Genomic DNA, 20,545 nt, shown 5'->3' with positions numbered 1-20,545 from the left:
AGTGCCTACCAACTTTAATTGTATATTACAGCACTGAGGATGGTCACTAAGTGACCGAAAATCGATTTTGCGGAAAATAAAAAAAAAAAAATTCGACCAATGCTGATTCTCCTTCCAATTCTATCCACTATTTGGTCGTGGTGCACAGATCACTCCATGGAATCGCCAATCAATAAATCTCATAACGAGATTAAACATCTCACCAGTAATTAAGAGCCACTACTTAATCAAGACCTAAAATGGGAGAATGGAATCCACCGATATATCTGGAAATGAGCTGAAACTCAAAACTGCCCAGTAGTGCTGTATAAAACTTGTGTTTAACAAACAGCCCATTGTATATAGTGAAGTTTTTCTTCGAATACTTGTAATTGTGGTTATTGTTTGTGTGTGTGAGTGTGTGATGGTGTGTGCGTTTGCAGCTGTTGCGAGGTTCTCTGGAGGCTGCGCTTCACTGGCTGCGAGGCAGGCGCTGTCAGTTAGGAGAGTCGGTAGGGCAGGTCGACGTGTCCGGAGAGCCTGCTGCGCCACCAGCAGACGTGGCAGACGGCGGCGACGCAGCAGACGGCCAGCACGGCCCCGCAGGCGGCGCCCACGGCCACGGCGGCCCAGCCCACCTGCTCGGCGCCGCGCAGCTTGCACAGCTCGGGGTTCTCGTCGTGCGGCCCCAGCGCGCCGGTCACGTTGGGGCAGTTGACGACGCCGTTGCAGACGAGCCTGGACGGCACGCAGAAGCCGGCGTCGCCGGGGCACAGGTAGGCGCAGTCGCCGGCCGCCAGGCCCGCCTGCGCCACCGAGCCGTCCGGGTTGCGCGGCAGGTGGAACAGCTCGGTCCACGCGATCTTGAAGGCGGTGCGCGCCGGCCACACGCTGCCCGCGAACTCGATGCGCACCGCCGGCAGGTGGCCGCCCGCCCCCGCCCCCGTCCCCGACGCCGGCGCTCCGGCCGCCTCCGCGGCCTCCGTCGCCGCAGCCATTATGTCCGCCTCCGGGATTATGGGCACCTCTTTGAGCACGCTCACGTTGCTGCCGCACACCGACAGGAAGGGCTCAGTCTTGCCCGGCAGGAAAAGCTGCAGGTGGCCGTCCTCGCACGAGCGCGACGCGAACTTCACCTTGTCGAAGTGCAGCCAGATGTCGCGGTCCCGGTGCACCTGTTGCAATAACAGTATTCGTCGCAATATCTCAAACAAACTAACACACATAGTCGACCACTATAAAAAAATACCAAACAAATCGAAATTCAACCTACTGTAAAATCCGGTGAATCAGAACTGTTCTTTACTTTAAAAGAAAAAAATTTATAAGTCTATAATAACATTAAAACTGTAAAATCGCTGTGTCTATCTGTTTTTGTATGCGTTAACCTCCAAAACTACTAGACGGATTTCTACGGGGTTTTAACAGGTAACATCAGCGTAGCCTGGGGTAACATATAGGCTTTATTTCATTAGAATTGGGCAAGGAAAAGAAATACACAATAATTTAAGGTTTCATTAATTTTTTCTTGTCTGTCTGTCTTCTTGAACACGCTGATCTCAGAAACAACTGCACGAAGTTTCGTGGGGTTTTTGTAGGTAACTTGAGTACCGTATAGCTTTGAGTACCGTGCAGGCTATATTGAAGCAAATTCGGATCACGAAAAAGAATGATATCCATACACATTATAGCAATGCTTGTATCTTTGTTCTACGTCTCCTCGGAAACCAAAGGAAAGGCTTCATCCAAACTTTGCCTACATGTCATTTACTGCCTGGGAAGAATCCCTGTGCAGGTAACAGCCAGCTACCTGCCCAAGAAAGCCCGCCCGGTTGGCCGCGCGGTCTAACGCACGGCTTTTCGGGCAGGAAGGAGCGCCGGTACCCGGCACGAATCCGCCCGACGGATTACTGTCGAAGCCCAGTGAGTCGGCCAGTCTGTGCATGGTTTTTAGGCGGTTTCCACCTGCCTCGGCGAATGCGGGCCGGTTCCCCTTATTCCGCCTCAGCTACACTATGTCGGCGATTGCTGCGGAAACAAGTTCTCCACGTACGCGTACACCACCATTATGCTACTATGCAAACATAGGGGCTACATTCGTCTGGTGTGAGACGTTCCCTGGGTGGTCCACCGGGGGCCGAACCGCACGGGCCGGCCGTTGTGGCCGAGCGGTTCTAGGCGCTTCAGTCTGGAACCGCGCGACCGCTACGGTCGCAGGCTCGAATCCTGCCTCGGGCATGGATGTGTGTGATGTCCTTAGGTTGGTTAGGTTAAAGTAGTTCTAAGTTCTAGGGGACTGATGACCTCAGATGTTAAGTCCCATAGTGCTCAGAGCCATTTGAACCATCAGATGTTGTAATATGTCAGAATGACTGAGAGGTATGATTTCGGAGAGAAGGGTGACTCACGTTGAAGCATGCAGAGAAACACCAGCAAGTGTCTCACTGACTTCATTGCATCGATGGTACACAACCGGCCTTTTGCTGGTCCAGGTGAAGGCACCTTGCAGTGTACACGCATCCGTGGGTCAGCGCCAGTGACAATGCCGGGATCTGCTGCATCGGAGTCTGGTCGCTCAGTCTTGCAGATGGAGCGTTTCTACTCAGGCCACGGCTAAGTGGCGCGCTGCATGTGTTCGCTGTGACGATAGCTCCCGGTACGGTTGACTGTTCCCTCAAGGGCCACTGGTGGATGCCATGTAGAACGCCGAAGGGAATAAAGCAGTCCGCCGTCGATATAGTGAGCTTTAGCAGCTCAGGCCGTCCGCCCAAGGCAGCTCGGTCGGCGACCGCAGGTAGCTCTGCATACACGTAGCTGCAATTCGTGCCCCAGCCTCGTCCCTGTGCATTGCATCTTGCAGTCCGCTGGACCATATCACCCAGAGAGCGGAGCCCAGTATCCTTCTCCTTCCTCACACCGATGCAGATACAAGGTGCACCCTGCCCCTCCACACCTATGATGCATCTGTGCAGCGGAGGTTGGACGCAGTTTCAATGAGCCGGTTGGCAGCCAATATGCATCACGAAAAGGTCGTCTTGACTGGCCTGCTACTTAAACTATCGTCATTCTCTCCAGCTCTAGACGTGGGCAGAATGGTGACACTTCGGCCTGATTTTAGCGTCAGAGCTCCCTCATTTATATGTCCTTTCCCTACACGTATGACGCATTTCTTCTTGGAGAGACAAGTGGGGTGCTCTTTAATACACTACTGGCCATTAAAATTGCTACACCACGAAGATGACGTGCTACAGACGTGAAATTTAACCAGCAGCAAGAAGATGCTGTGATATGCAAATTATTAGCTTTTCAGAGAATTCACACAAGGTTGGCGCCGGTGGCGACACCTACAACGTGCTGACATGAGGAAAGTTTCCAACCTATTTCTGATACTCAAACAGCAGTTCACCGGCGTTGCCTGGTGAAGCGTTGTTGTGATACCACGTGTAAGAAGGAGAAATGTGCACCATCACGTTTCCGACTTTGATAAAGGTCGGATTACAGCCTATCGCGATTGCGGTTAACCAAACCGCGACATTGCTGCTCACGTTGGTCGAGATCCAATGACTGTTAGCAGAATATGGAATCGGTGGGCTGAGGAGAGTAATACGGATCGCCGTGCTGGATCGCAACGGCCTCCTATCACTAGCAGTCGAGATGACAGGCATCTTATCCGCATGGCAGTAACGGATCCTGCAGCCACGTCTCGATCCCTGAGTCAACAGATGGGGAAGTTTGCAAGGCAATAACCATCTGCACGAACAGTTCGACGACGTTTGCAGCAGAATGGACTATCAGCTTGGAGAACATGGCTGCGGTTACCCTTAACGCTTCATTAAAGACGGGAGCGCCTGCGATGGTGTACTCAACCACGAACCTGGGTGCACGAATGGCAAAATGTAATTTTTTCAGATGAATCCAGGTTCTGTTTACAGCATCATGATGGTCGCGCTGAACGTACATTGGAAGCGTCTATTCGTCATCGCCATACTGGCGTATCACCCGGCATGATGGTATGCGGTGCCATCGCTTACACGTGTCGGTCACCTCTTGTTCGCACTGACGGCACTTTGAAGAGTGGACGTTACATTTCAGATTTGTTGCGACCCGTAGCTCTACCCTTCATTCGAACCCTGCGAAACCCTACATTTCAGCAGGACAATGCACGACCGCATGTTGCAGATCCTGTACGGACCTTTCTGGATACAGAAAATGTTCGACTGCTGCCCTGGCCAGCACATTCTCCAGATCTCTCACCAACTGGAAACGTCTGGTCAATGGTGGCCGAGCAACTGGCTCGTCACAATACGCCGTTCACTTCTCTTGGTGAACTGTTGTATCGAGTTGAAGCTGCATGGGAGCTGTATCTGTACACACCATCCAAGCTCTGTTTGACTCAATGCACAGGTGTATCAAGGCCGTTATTACGGCCAGAGGTGGTTGTTCTGGGTACTGATTTCTCAGGATGAATGCACCCAAATTGCGTGAAAATGTAATCAGATGTCAGTTCTAGTATAATACATTTGTCCAACGAATACCCGTTTATCATCTGCTTTTCTTCTTGGTGTATCAATTTTCCGCTCGGCCACATCTGCCGGCCGTAATGAATACATTGTTTATACCTTTTTCAATGTGTTTGATCCATACTTGCACTCTATTTGTTGCCTGATATACACGTTGAATAGTGTATAGCTACTACACGTGGTAGTCGATATTGGAAAAGGAGAGCACTTAGTCACCTGCAACGAACCTTACACATAATTCAAACCTTTACAAATCTTTTCTCGCTTACAGCACCCACAAAATGATGAAAGCAATAAACGTTTATCACTTACTGCATTTTTGATGTTCATATGTTAAAACTGTTGCATCAGACAATGCATCATGACGTTTAAATTCTTAACTTCTTTGCAACTAATTCCATTCGCAATACATTTAGCAAAAGTATCCACATATGCTGCTGAATGAATCCACAAAATTGTATCATTGTACGGCACAGAGAGAGGGAGAAGAGAAGATGGACATAGAATGCAAAGAGAATATGGACAGAGAGAGCAGGGAGTAGCAGATCGACAGAGAGAGGGGTGGGAGTGGATGGTGTGAGTTTCGAAGAGGTGGAAAAACAGAAGGGGGGGGGGGGAGGTGAAGGATGCATAGGGGGGCAAAGGAGACTGACCGAACGAAGGGGGAAGAAGGAGATATGCTACTAGAAATGAAATAAATACGTGTCCATTGGCCGGTGTGGCCGAGCGGTTTTGCGCGCTTCAGTCTGGAACCGCGCTGCTTCGGCCACAGGTTCGAATCCTGCCTCGGGCATGGATGTGTATGATGTCCTTAGGTTAGTTAGGTTTAAGTAGTCTATGTTCTGGGTGACTGATGACCTCAGATGTTAAGTCCCATACTGCTCAGAGCCATTTGAACCATTTTTAAATACATATCCGGGTAGCGCTGGGAAGTCAACTAGTTTTAAAAATTAAAAACCAAATAAATATTATGTGGGACTACGAGTCTCGAGCCTAACTTGATACTTATACCCAGTTTTGGGACCAATCTCATGATTAATATAATTAAAAAAGTAAGAAGAAGTACTTCTATTCATCCCCGGGAAAAGGTTGAATAAAAGCAAGAGTCTCTATCGTTTTATTACTTGTATTTATTTCTCCATTCGGCAAATAGGGACGATAACAAGAAGCAAAATCTCTCTGGTTCAGAGAAAGTTTAATTCACTACAAAACTAAGAATAACGGATGACTTCTGATCATTTAAACTGTCTTCCAAATGAAAGGTGTTATATTTCTATTTAATTTATTGTAAAATTATGTTGATGTACGTGTATGTTAATAGGTTAAGTGACTGACATCATCTTTAAAACCTATCACGTATTTGAATCTACAAGTCGCACGTACCCCGAGAAGTAACTGAAAGCTTTTGAATGGCTAGAAAGTGAGTAGTGATCTGTTAAAACAAACGTCTGTTACCGGCCTTGATTTTTGCGAAGAGAGACCAACGTACCTCTGCCTTCTACAAAACAAATTTTACATGCACACGATCTAAATGACTATTTATTTCTCATGTACTGTAATCACAACCTGTGTACAGAACAGCGTCGTGTGTCTCTTTATTTCCGTCAAGTTCTTGGTCTTCATTGGAAGAAACAGTGACGATTCCTATTTCTATTCACTCCACAGATACCGAAAACGTAACCCTATGTTTTCAGTTAGCCGAAACACGAGTCTAATATTAGTATACATTGAAGCCGAGCTTTTGGTTAATGAAACAGAATTGCAAATTCCTTTCTAGGTACTTAAGTTAAAACAATGCAAATTATGTTGGCATTTACATATAAAGCTTGGAGTAAGCAAATTCAGCCAACATCCGATGTTTGTCATACAGTGAACAAAGCATCTATTAACAACGTACACAACTTAGAAATACATACTTTCCGTGTTAAACTGGTTCACTACCATTCTAGGCAAACAAATCTTTGAGTTATATTCTCATTTGTCTCCGACGCGATATGGTACAACTTCCGTGGGAGCTTGGACTCCCTTCACGCCATTTTAAGGTACGCCTTCAAGTCCTGCATCTCCCTATTCCGTGAGCAGCTGCATTCTGCTGGCCACACTACATGGTTTGTATAAGCAGCAAAACCCAAATTCGGGAAAAAAGTATTGAAGATCACAATATGGGATTGTGGGCCTTACGTCCGCCTTGATGCAAAATATTTTCTTGCTTTGTTGTCCTTATTTTCGGCATACTGTGAAAGGTAGCTGTCTTATTTACCATTACTATTTTCAAGAAGTTTTCATCGTAAATGTATATGAAGTTGTGAGTTTAATAAATGTACTGAACATCTGTAGTATCGGTATAATCATAATCTTTGTAAGTCTGTTATTGAGACCACAAATGTAGGTCAGAGATGTTACTTCTTTAGAAGAGAGTAGCAGTAGTGTGGGTTGGACAGACTGGCTATGTAGTTTGTTCGAAAAGGATGGAAGCTGGCCTGCTGTTAGTGGAGGCAGCATTATTTAAAAAGGGTTTTGTAAAAACATAATTTGAGGAGAAATTTCGAGGAAATGATATGATATGAATGCAAGAATGACTAAAGGTAATTTTTAAGATAATCCAGTCTTTTTTATTTGTAACTGTTTAGTTTCTTGTTGTTAGAAGTTTGTGTATGGTTAAAGGTTGCTGTAGAAATTTTATTGTGAAACACATGGACCTCTCTGATAGTTGAAACAAGTGTCAAGGAATGCCATTTCACGGAAGGGATTTATTAAGACATATTTTTGCTGACGTTTTTAGGTGTGAGAATTTTATGAAAATTTGTAATGTTGCCATGGCTTAGTGATGCATGGTTAATCTCGCAGTCTTGTTCTTAATTGTCAATCGGTAAGATTATTTTCCCCTTTTCATATACTTTCATGACTCTGCATACTCGCATTGTATATCTCGAGTTGTGTAATGAACAGCGTTTCTATTGAAACTCATAAGATACTGTCCTACACTGCACATCGCAAGTGCATACAGTAAATGAAATTAGAACTGTGACAGTGTCATCATTATCCTAATAGTGAGAGGTTACAGAGCAGACGAGCGTTCTGTGAGCACAGATAAGCCAATCAGATTGATTACCGTCAAAGCTCATGTCCATTGTAAGGCACAGTGACTGTCAGAATGTTTTTGTGTAAATGTTAGTACCATTTCTTATGTTTAATACTAGTAAAAGCTTTCTGTGAAGCGCTACCTTGTAAATTTTCAAGCAGTTTTATTATATAGTGAGATGCATTAATTTTTATGTTCATCTGCCGTGTATTACAGTAACGGTTCTGATACAGCAAGACTAAAGATAAACATTAGCAGTATTTTAATGGAATCATTTTGTTTGACAGTTTCTTAACATACGTTAAATTCATTGCAAATATGATTGCTTTCTTGCAGACGAATTGTCTGATAATCCGACCAGTCTGTATTTCTCATCGTGTAGCTTCAGCTCCCTCCACATAATTACGTTCGAAATTGTATTTGAAAACAGTTCTGTCAGCCTGCACTTATTTCTACATCAGAACAAGTTTTATTCATTTATCACTTACCACTTTTGAAGTTTAGCATTAAACTTACAACTTTCTGTGTTTTTGCTACCGTTTCTTCGGCAGGCAGCGTGTCATCTGTAATCGTATGATTGGCTGTTATTAAATGTGAACTTACGTACGTCAGGGTTACGCTGTTGGGAATTGCGTTGTTGTGGTGGATACACTTTTGATGTGCACTAGTTTGTTAAATTCCTGAAGCATTTATATGGATAATTTTACAGTTCAGTAGGCCGTATAGCTTATTTCTGTTTCCACACAGTATGTAACACGTGTTATTACTTATTCTAAGGAGGACAGGTATGTACTTATTGAAATCAAGGTAAAGCTTGCATAAAGGTTTGGCGTGAATCTGGTTACCTGTATGATTCTCACTTATCCATAGTGCTACAGTTGCTGACTGCTGCCAATTCAAGAATTTACTGTGTAGAGTAAGATTGAATAGCTGTTAAGGATGTAGGGTAAAAGCATGTGTGCTGTTTCCGTAATGACAGTTTAAGAGCATGAAAGAGCGTCAGCCATTACGACGTTGGTCATTCGTGTGGGACAGATGGAGAAATGCAGACGTATTTATCTATGAGTTGTGACTGGGTCGTGTTAGTGCAGTGTTCAAAATTTTATAACGACACATTAGAGCCTGTGAGAGTCGCATGCATTCCTGGGTATCAGAGTGTGGATTTAGAATGATTTCAGCAACTTAGCAAGAAAAAGGTTTGAGTGCGGAAACATTTTCATGAATTTGCGATTGTTCTGGACTTGCGATTAACACTGGAACGTTACGTCTGAAGACACATCGTTGAACTCAGAACGATTTTTTAGTAGTTTACCGGGAGTACTCATTGGTCGACCAGGTGCACTGCTCTTGTTTATTTATTAAAAAGCTATAGCTGTTGTCATTGCAGTGATTCAACTAACACAAGGAAAGATTAAATATTTTAATTTGAATCAAAACTTCATTATTTTTTACCGCTTAACAAAATCCTACCTGCGTGTTATTAATTCATTGACCAATAGAGTGGCAATTTATCAGTGTGTAGCGAAAAGTGCATTTGTTGTCTCCTACGCGTTAAATGCAGCCAACTAATTAAAAGCAGTCACTCATTCTGAACCCAGGAACAGTTCAACCAGCACATATTCATTTTACTTTTAGTCCTTATAGTTAAGTATCTTGGGCATAATTATAGGCGATGTAATCGTAATTTGAGAGCGGATTTTATTCACGACATTCCCGTTGGTTAAAATAACAAAACAAAAATTAATAAGTAGCCTGCTCACAACAATCCCTGGTCTATAATCACACGAAAGGTAATACAGGTATGTTGCAATAACACTTGTATGGAAAATAAATAATATGTAACTTTCCCAATACGTTAACTGGTCTGAACTGCTCGCAGCATCGCGCCAACACGCAGGGAGCATCTCTGGAACTAGGCAGACGCGCGTATACGAAGCTCTCGCTAAGTTAAGTGATTAACATTGAAATAAGAGCTAATTTTGTTAATATTTTAGACTAGTGTATATACTTCTTCTCTAGGCTATCTATTGAAGATTTCGCTTTTCTGACCGTATTTAGGTTGGAAAGGAAGTATTTCGTAAAAGGCCGGTACTCTCTAGTTTTGTTTACGTTTTTTAGGCGTAAATTTCGAGCGATTGAAGATATTCGTTTTTGACTAGAGTTATCGCTTTAAAGTCAAATTAATTCGCGTAGGTCATACAGACCTAGGTAGTTTTGGAATTAAATTTAAAAGACTGTTTACATTAGTGTTTATTTACGAATTATTAGGCTACACGTTACGAAACTACGGTGGTCTTGTGCCAACTTATTCTCTGCTTTTGTGTTAAGTTTGTCTATCAAACAATGTGTGACAAATGTGGTGGTTGCCGTAGAAATTTGAAAGAGGGGGTGTTCTGTGTAGACAGTAAATTATGGTTTCATTGGGGCGAATGTAGCGGCGAGGAAACGAGGGTACAAAATGAGGCTCTTACATGGCAGTGTAGGTTATGTAGAAAGGAGAGAAAAATCGCTGAACCAAAATTTGTGCCCTTAAGGCTGAATTACAAAACGCGAACTTAGAATTACATAGGTTACGGGAGGAAAAAGACAGTGGGAACTGGGAAAAAGTAGCAAGCAAAGGGCGAAATAGGGAAACACTAGAAAAAACTACAGAAATTAAATTAGTAAATCAGTTAGGCTTGCTATAAAAAGTGGAGGAAGTTCCTCATCCAGACGTAGTTGAAAGTCGGTTGAAGCAGAATATTAGCTTAAAGAAAAAAGACAGGTCGAGATCAAACCAGAATAGGAAAAGAAGAATTCTGCTTATAGGCAGCGGTAATGGGAGGGGTGTAGGCCAGCAGATTCGGCAGAAATTAGGTGCAGGGTACCAGGTCACAAGTTTTGTGAAACCAAGTGCTAGCCTTAGCCAGGTGACAGAAAGCTTAGGTCAGCTATGCAGGGACTATGAGAAAGAAGATCAGGTAATTATAGTTGGGGGAGCAGGAAACAGCCTGGCTATGAATCCAAGATACAGTATTTGGAGTGACCTGGATAAAATAGGAGCAGAAACTGAGCACACAAATGTGTGGTTTTTGGAGTTCTTTCAGCGTCATGATCAGCCCTGGGTGAATCTGTAAAGTATGTTAACAATGAGATGAACAGGATCTCCAGACACCGTAAGTGCTGTTCCAGTAAATGCTATTGGTGGGTGGGGATACACTACACATGGCCTGCACCTAAATAGGGTGGGGAAAAATTTGTTAGCATCTCTATTAGCAGAAACTGTAAGGGGGTCCACAGTCACACAAGGGGTGATTCCTGTCGTTAATGGGCCCAGGCAGAAAGATTTTTTAGGTTAAAGCCAAAGTCCAGGCAGATGACAATCGAGATAAATAGAATAAAACAAACTTCATGTACAGTAAATAGGGGTAAAGCTAAGGGCAGTATCAACTTACTTCATCAAAATATCAGGGCAGTAAAAAATAAGGTACATGAGATATTAGTGTGTTTAGATGATCTCAAAAATAAGAATGAGATTGATGTACTCTGACTGTCTGAACACCATGTAACTGTGGGCATATTACACTTGTAGATCTAGGATGGATAAAAGAGAATTTGCCATTTTCATAAAACAAAAATGCAAAACTCTAAAAGTAAGCTAATTTTGTGTTGATGAGCACTTTTAGGTTTGTGCATGTGAACTTCAGCTAGGTAATGTAGTATTGATATTAGCAACAGTGTACAGGTCCCCGTTAGGAGACTGGGAGCTGTTCATAAAAAAGTTTCATACCCTATTATGCAGTCTGTCAGACAAAAAGGAGAAGTCATTAATCTGTGCTGATTTCAATGTAAACTTTCTAAATAATTCTGAGAGGAAAAGTGAACTAGAAGTGTTATTAACAACATGCAACAGTGATCAATTTCCCTACACATATAGCTCAAGACAGTAGCACGCTAATAGATAATGTATTTCTACAGAAAGAGGATGTAAAACAAACACATGCTTCCCTGTGGTAAATGGATTGTCAGACCATGATGCACAACTGATTAACATACAAAACCTAACAGGGTGTACAGTTCGGAAACCATTAAGTAAGAGTGTAAGGTCGCTCAAACCGGTATCTATAGAGCACTTCAAAGAAAGCTTAAGAAATGTTACCTGGGGAGATGTATATAATGAGGCAAATGCTAATGATAAATGTAGCCTATTTCTAATAAATGTATATCCCTTTTCGAACATTGTTTCTCAAAGAAAATTACTAAATGTAACACCAACACGTTTCAAAGACACCTTGCATTGCTGCAGGTATTAAAGTGTCTTAAGAAAAGAAAAGAAAACTTTATGAGACAGCAAGAACTAGTAAAGATCCAGAAGTACATTTAAACTACAAAAATTCTTGTAACATACTGAGAAAAGTTGTAAGGAAATCAATAAATATGTGTGTTAGATAAGAAATTAACAACTCCGGCAATAAAATCAAATCAGTATGGAATGTTGTTAAAATGTCCCCAATAGGAATTTTCTGTGACTTGTCCAAAGCATTTGATTGTGTGAACCATGACATTATGTTACAGAAATTACGGTTCTATGGCATAAATGGTATAGCGTATGAGTAGTTTAAGTCATACCTACAGAACAGGAAGCAAAAAGTTTCCTTATATGGGTCAAGTGATTTAAATAAATTTGCGACATCATCTAACTGGGGTGAAATTACATTAGGTGTTCCACAGGGTTCAATGATGGGTCCCCTTCTGTTCTTGATATATTTGAACGACCTCCCTTCGTATCTGAAACAGGAAGCTGAACTGACACTGTTTGTTGATGATACAAGCACCATTATTAATCTGGTAAAAGAAACTCAAATTGAAAGTGATACAAATAAGGTCTTCGGAAAAGTCATAAATGGTTTTCGGTAAATGGGCTTGCTCTAAACTTTGAAAAACGACAGTACATCCAATTTTCTGCTGCAAAAAGTGCATTCCTTCAATAAATAGAACATATCAACGGAAGTCAGTAGACATGGCTAAGCACACAAAGTTTTTGGGTGTACACAGAGATGAGAATCTTAATTGGAAAATTCATATTTAGGATCTTCTAAAGCGACTAGGTTCAGCAACCTTTGCAATCAGAGTAATTGCCAATTCTGAGGATATAGAAATTATTAAGCTAATATACTTTATATACTTTCACCTTCTGTTGTCATACGGAATAATTTTTGGGGCAACTCAACATTTAGACAGAAAGTATTCACTGCTCAAAAGAAAGTAGTTAGAGTGATGTGTGGGGTTCATAGTCGCACATCTTGCAGGCATCTTTTTAAAAGACTGGGAATTCTTGCAACAGCTTCACAGTACATTTACTCACTTATGAAATTTGTTCTCAACAACAAGGACTATTATAAGTACAACAGTGACATTCTTGATTATAATACCAGAAAAACGAAAGACTTACACTATCCTTTACTTAACCTATCTTTGGCACAGAAATGGGTAAAATATGCTGCTATTTAATTTATGGACAAATTACCAGATGAAATAAAATGTCTGACAGATAGCACTAATAGAGTCAAAAATATATTTAAATAATATCTACTTGACAACTCATTCTATACCATAGATGAATTCTTGAATAGGAATAAATAAATCTACAAATATAGTATATGCATTCTGTGCCATTTAAGGTAATGGGGTAAATAATAGAAATACTAATCCTTAACTATGTATTGTAATATATACATATTAAAAAATCTTGTTTCATATGTGCATTTCTTTTGTACTTGACACGTTCCACGTCATAATGGCTACCGTACCGTGCGACTGATCAATGGAACACGCAAACAACTAACTAACTGACTAACACGCCGCTAGACTGCAGCCGTCATGGCGTTCACATCACATCAGCGCAGATCACGTCATGGGGCATTGTTTGTGGCAATGCGCTGTGGATGCGCGCTGTTCATAACTTTATATATAGATTAGTTTAATAAATACATCGTGATGAGTTCATTGAAGAGAGATTTCTAACCTATTGCTAAATCTTATTTGACATGTTGCTTAATTATAGGTGTCAGTTGACAATCCTAAAGCAGCATTCAGTCACGACGTTGTATTCTCCGCCGGTTCCATGTCACCTAAAAGCAAGAGTTCACTAAACTACTCTGTGCAAACAGAAGTCTACAGGTTTTCTTAATTGAAGACACCGATCTATCATTTTTTGTAATGTCAGCTGCCTGCTGTAATACGTAAGGCGCTTCGAGCGACAAGAAAGTAGTCATGGCTGCAAGAGCCAGATATCTTACACTCATCAAGCAGCGCCATGCAGGCAAATTCACCTTTGCTGTTGCCTCATGGCGTTGTCGTTTAAAGGTTGCCTTCACTTAGAGTAACAGGAAGAATTCTGCTAGGGCCGCACAGAGTTTGAATAATGAGTGAGGAAATTCGGTGAGAAAGGTCAACATGACTATCTTGACCCTTCTCACAGTCGGTTTATTAACTCTTGTGTGGTCTGTAGTCATTCGAACACTTAACCGCCGGTCTGTGTTCAACGCAACATGCGTACTAAGCACATTGTCCTCGTTTCTGCTCGTGAATGGGCATCTGCGTGGGGATCGTCTTCCACAGACTCACGACCTCTTTTGAAACACTTGTGCCGGCTAAATAGCCGTTGCTTTTGATTAGCCTTCACTTTCTGACGTTCGTTAAGTCCTGCTCAGCGTCTCCATAGCCGACTTTCAGACTAGCACACAGAATCTGATGGTGTAGCTCTTTCTATACCATACAACTTTAAGCTTTGACTGAGCATATAGACAGAGGACGATCTGTTTTGACTTAAGGATGGAATACTCTTTTTGTAGCACAACAAAAGTGAAAGGTTATTTCCTTGAAAAACCATAGTATTCTCCCATTTGCAACGAAGGAATTCGAAAGAGTAGAGCCAGAGTATTGAACATGAGCGAGTCCAAGGGTGAACTGAGTGCAGAAAAGAGTATTAGGTGAACAGATATAATGACGCCAGCAGAAGCAGAAGCATCTGAACGGAGAAGCACGACACGAATTGGAAAACCTCTGTAGCTCATAATATGATCTATTTTACCAAAACGGGGGAAATATCGTGACCTGCAGAAACCGTGAAGTATGCACTCCCCATATTGCCAGAACACAGAGGGAAAAATGTGAATGAACCACTCTGTAGAATATCAGAAGAGAAAAAATGCCGAAGAAATTAAGAATATAGTTAATAGGAGGATAATTGTTGAATGCACCTGTATTGATTGTGCCAAGGAAATGAGATGCCAGTCGATTAGTAAAATACAGATTCGAACAGACTATGGAAACTGAACGAAATCTCTTTGGGGGAAGACTTTTCCAACCCTGAAGTAAGTGAGATATTGGACCATAAAGGATAGCCAAGAATTTTTGCACTTTAGATTTGGCTAGGGTACTATCTCATTTAAATGAACCAGTAGATAAGAGAAACGATAGCATTCCGTGCCAATTTTCATCAGTATGAATACAAAGAGATGATGATGCGGTTTAAGAATGCACCAAGCACATTTCAGAGACTGATGACTATTATTCGGCAGGATTGCGAGGTACAAAATGTTTGTGGATTAGGATGAAATAATTAACTATGGAAGTTTTGAAAGAGCATAATGAGAATTTGCACAAATTCTTGGACAGGGTTACGGTACATAGATTAAAGCTGCAAGTAGATAAGTGCGAATTTCTGAGAAAGGATGTAATATTCCTAGGACACAGAATAAGCCATAAAGTTGTAGAGCCGAACGAGGGAAATGTGGAGAAGGTAAAGAACTTTCCAGTTCCGGAATCCATCAAAGAGTTAAATGGATATTAATGGTTAGCCAGATATTACCTTTGGTATATTCCCAAGTTCGGTAAGATTGCAAGTCCACTACATCAACTGTTGAGGACTGGAGTGCCATACGAAAGTGGAGGCCAGTAATAAGCTGCATTTGAGGAATTAAGAGAGAGATTTCTAAATCCTCCCATACTGAGCTACCCACATCTCGAGAAACCATTTATAGTGACTGTCGACATTTTAGCATCGCAACAGTTCGAAAGCCACTGGCGTGCATTTTCGGTGTCAAAGATCCATCATGAATGTTACTGAAATGGAGATTTAAACTACAGAAGTATTCTTATGACATTATGTACAAATCAGGAAAGCATAATTCAAATGCAGATGCATTAAGTCAAATGTGGTCTGATGAAGTAAAAGATATAAGCGAAAGTATGGGACACATATTAATGTTTAGGGAAAATAAAAAAAAGCGGAAATGAAAAAGGAAATGCATGGTAACCTATAAGGGGCACCAAAGGATGCAAATAACATTAGACCGAATAAGAAATAGTCTATGGACTGCTGCCAGACGTACGAGAAAATTTTTATTGGTAACTATAAAATTTTATTTTTTCAGTTCTTTGTTTCTGGTGAACTGGAACGTGTCTCACCGTAAATTTGTGGTTGAGTGTGAGCAGGTGTGACACTGGACGTCACCGGATATCACCACCTACCCACAGTCCACCTGAGTAGTGTTCTCATCTTGAGTACTGCTGAAGGGATAATGATTTATTAAAGCATGGGTGACTAGGACACATTTGCAAAGTACCATTCAGCGGCCAATCAGAGGGCTGTGGATGTTAACGTGGGGGCTCAGGACAGGCTAGCGAGAGCGCGGTGGACCATAGGAAACGCTCTCTTTGTTGCCAGCTCTCGACGTAACCAGAAGTGCCTTCCTGTTCATTCTTGTTCGGGCACTGTGCCCCTCAGTCTGGCTGTCCGTGGCCTCCCATGTGCCACGCTCTTACACCTGCAGCCTTTACTGATAGCTTACTGATAGTAAATTTAGCAAATTTGTTCGAACATCTCCTGCTCTAATTTATTAATTTCCTTATATTCCCGGCCGCTCACGTTCCGCCTTGACCATGTCCTCGATAAAATCACGAACAGAAGTGTAAACGGTGGAAAAGCATCAAAAGAGGCGTAGAAGAAGGCGTTGGGAAGTGCGACAAGTGTCAAAGGAATAAGTACACTCTGATAGAGACAAAGGTGCCTCTAGTAATTACAGACACAGTGACGACATTTGTAAGATATGTAACACAGATACAGTAGGTCTGTTAGATAACACAATGACTGGAAATTGATATTTGATATTTCACATTAACATAAGTAAATTCGTAGCAGCAGTAACAGTCGAGAAACAGGGCGCCGAGACAGTGTTGCAGAAATTTGTGGAAGAAATTGTGTTTATGTAGGGAATTCTGTTAGTATTTAAGGATTCAGGAGCGATACAGGCCACATCATATCACTGACAAACAGAACGCTGATGGAATATGTACGTCACAAAAGAGTTCTGTAGTAACTGGGATCTGTCGGTACCATATAATATTTTGGTATTTATTACAACGCCATAGCTGCGACCTAGAATGCGAGAAGTGAACCGAGTGGCATGAGAAAAGAAGCGAAGAAAGTCAGTAAGGATCACTGTTACCAGACGCATAATTCAAGAATATTCAAAACAGGAAACTGGATTGGTTTATGTAGCGTGATGAGACGGTAATAATAAGTCATTCTAAGAAACTAGATGCACATTCCTGAGGGCCGTAAGAAGTAATTACAGTAAACCTGCCCAATATCACAATTAAAAACCTAGAAATAAGCAAATAAAAGTACTTGTAAATCGGTTGCAGTCTTATTATTAATGACAAGAAAAGTGGAGACACTATGAAGATGATTTTTTTTTTTTACGGAAGCCTGGGTTCAGTCTAAATTGATGTCATTGTCATTGACCCTGCTAAAGAGTCCACTGAGTGCCGAATCGCGTGAAGACACAGTGAAGATCCAAAATATGAAAGACACACTTGTGATTTGCTTCTGTCATCATGGCAAGATACAGATTACGAAAATTGCATGGAAAATTATGACGTACATTAACATGATAATGCATGACGATTAATTCTATAAAGTGGCCTGGATAGAGAACAGAGACGTCCAAAAGTGCCGAGAAAGATAAGCAAATTAAATATCATTAGGGCTGAATATAACATTCTGAGTAATGACAGTAATTCAGCAAAATTGTAACAAAGCAGACACATAGTTCAACAATAAATAAATCACAGCTCCAGATCCAGTAGAAAAATTGTCAGGTCTTTGAAGCAAACTCTCTAATAACGAATTCACGGTATCGAGGTATCTCCAGTAGGCTAGTATCGATACATCTGACGCTAGTATCGATACATCTGTCGACAAATCAACACTAATATCATAAGTGCAGCACTCTCATAAATATCCTTCAAAGTTTTGGCATGTCCATATTGGTCAATAGTGCCACAAGGGTGGGTACAATGACTGGATCAGTAATTGACCATGTGGCCATAAATATGGACAGGGAAATATGTGATGTGACTATCAGACCATATCTGTGACATAACATTAGTAAAATGAGACATGGAATCATTCCCTAAACTATAAGCCTACAAATTACATCCACCAGAAATTAAAATAAAGGTTTTTCAAAGGAACTAGCAAAAAAAAAAAAAAAAGCTGGGATGAAGTGTATAAGGAAACCAAGGTGAATATGAAATTCTATAAATTCCCCGCATTATTGAAATTGAACTTTGAAAATTCATTTCCAAAGGTACACATGTCTGTATCAACATCTCAGAGAAACAGATCGATAACAACAGGTATTAAGAAGTCCTCCCAAACACTCTAATACTTCAGTTCCATGAAAAAAAGTCGCAATGATCCAGAATTCTTAAATTTCTATCATATCCATAGTAACGTGCTCATTGCTGCAAAACAGACATTTCATGAAAAAATAATATAAAACGCAAAGAATAAAAGCAAAGCAATCTGGGACGTTATAACGAAAGGCAACAGGGAGAGGCAAAGAAATGCAGAATAACATGCTGCAAAAGGAGGAGGATAACATAATAAAGGATCCACAACACTTATCAAACTATGTAAATGAGCATTTTTCAAGTATTGCAGAGAAGGTACAGCAAAAATTCACCCAAAAAATTTAACACCTGTAAATAATGTTGCACTAAATACAATGATGTTGCTTCCAAAGACAGAAAATGAAGTCAATAAAACTGTTCAAAAACTAAAAAATAAAAAGTCAGTAGATTAGGATGACGTACCAAGGTGTGTACGGAAACAAAGCATATGGATTATACAAGGCCCCTTAACAAACATAATAAATGAGTCATTCACATCAGGGACATTTACAGAGCAGTTAAAACAGGCAAGAGTTGTATGTCTGCTGAAGTAAGGCAATGCAGAAGACATAGAAAATTACCTGCCCATTTCCCTGCTGTCACCATTCTCAAAAATATTAGAAATAATTATGAAAGATAGATTAATGAATTACCTGAATAAATACAATCGTTTAAGCGAATCACAGTTTGGTTTTCGAAGTGGCAAAAACACGGAGTCAGGCATGGTAACATTCACGAAAGTTGTACTTGAAGCTCTTGATAAAAATGAGTGTGTCACAGGCATATTTTTGTATCTTTCTAAGGCCTTTGATACAGTCAACCACAAGATTCTATTAAATAAATTAGAAGCATTAGGAATAAGAGGGGTAGCCAATCACTGGTTTCGATCATACCTAGCAAATTGGGTACAAAGAATAGAGATAGCACATACTTCAAATAGATATAAATATTTAGTAAAACACTTATCAGAACCAAAATACATTAATATAGTGGTTCTGCAAGGTAGCATATTAGGACCAATACTATTCCTGATATACGTGAATGACTTTCCCAGCAGTGTTACCCATGGTGAAAAAATTCTCTACGATGATGACAGCAATATTATAGTCGCTGAGAAAGCAAGAGAACTCCTTGCAGAGAAAGCAAATGAAGCTCTTAAGGAAGTTTGCGACTGGTCAACAAGCAATAAAATGACTTTGAAAATAAAGAAAACTAATGCCATGAATTTCAGTTGGAAGAGCAAAATGAAATTGTCTTCTAATGTTAAAATATAGATAGCACCTCTATAGACTGTGTAACAAATGTAAAGATTCTAGGAATGAATACTGATTCTCAGTTGAAGTCGTGTGAACACACAAAGGTAGCTGCAAACAGAATATCATCAGCATGTTATGCTCTTGGAGTCCTAACATCAGTGTGTAACATGCAGTGTCTTTTAGTTACTTACTAATCATTTTTACACTCAATTCTTAGCTATGGCATTCTTTTTTGGGAAACAAATGTACAAAATAGAAACATAGTTTTCAAACCGCAGAAAACAGCCATAAGAATCATAACCAAAAATGGTAGTCAAACTCGTTGTAAAGATCTGTTCAAAACACTGGGGATTTTAACTTCTCAGTGTGAATACATTTACCAGTCAGTCGTACACATCAAAGAACATTGGTAATTATTGCACAAACATTTCTGTCTATGACCATGGAACAAGAACTAATATCAATTTACATTTGCAAGGAAAAAATAAACATAAAACTCAAAAGAGTATTTTCTACCAAGGAATAAAACTGTACAATAAACCGCCAAAAGAGATAAAAGAAATTTCAAAATACACTTATTTATAAAGGCTGCTAAAAAGTACCTGTTATGCAATACATTTTATACATTGAAGGATTAATTAGATAAAACTGAGTAGGGGTTTGGTAAAAAAAAGTTATACAAATAAATAATAATGATTATAAAACATCCAACATTCCACATTACACCTTCAAACTATGTTTTATCCTTTTGTTCGTTTCTAGAAAAACGTACCTCCAGGCTATGTATCGCACAGTACTAAAACTTCTTCCTCCTTCTGAGCTCAACATCTCACTGATTATAGAGGGATGCTGACTCAGTTTTTAAAAATAGGTAATGGGAAGTTGTGCTACAGAAAATGCCCAGAGATCACCAGTGTGTGTGTGTTTGTGTGTTTAGTGAATGAAGTGTTACAAAACAATGTGTGTATAGTGTGTGCAGTGACTGA

The 20,545-nt window shown here is 40.7% G+C and overlaps 1 protein-coding gene across 1 annotated transcript in view; it reads right to left on the bottom strand.

Annotated features, from left to right (window-relative positions):
* Positions 1-479: 479 nt before the first annotated feature.
* The window catches only part of LOC126235062 (cubilin-like), a 451,076-nt gene continuing 431,010 nt past the window's right edge, over positions 480-20,545 (bottom strand). The window contains exon 11 of the mRNA XM_049943797.1: positions 480-1,154. Coding sequence (XP_049799754.1) covers positions 480-1,154 — 675 coding nt within the window. The remainder of the gene's footprint in view (positions 1,155-20,545) is intronic.

Source organism: Schistocerca nitens, chromosome 2 (genome assembly GCF_023898315.1).
Source record: "Schistocerca nitens isolate TAMUIC-IGC-003100 chromosome 2, iqSchNite1.1, whole genome shotgun sequence".
NCBI lineage: Eukaryota > Metazoa > Arthropoda > Insecta > Orthoptera > Acrididae > Schistocerca > Schistocerca nitens.
The sequence above is the reverse complement of the archived record's forward strand: the minus strand, read 5'-3'. Positions and strand labels throughout refer to the sequence as shown.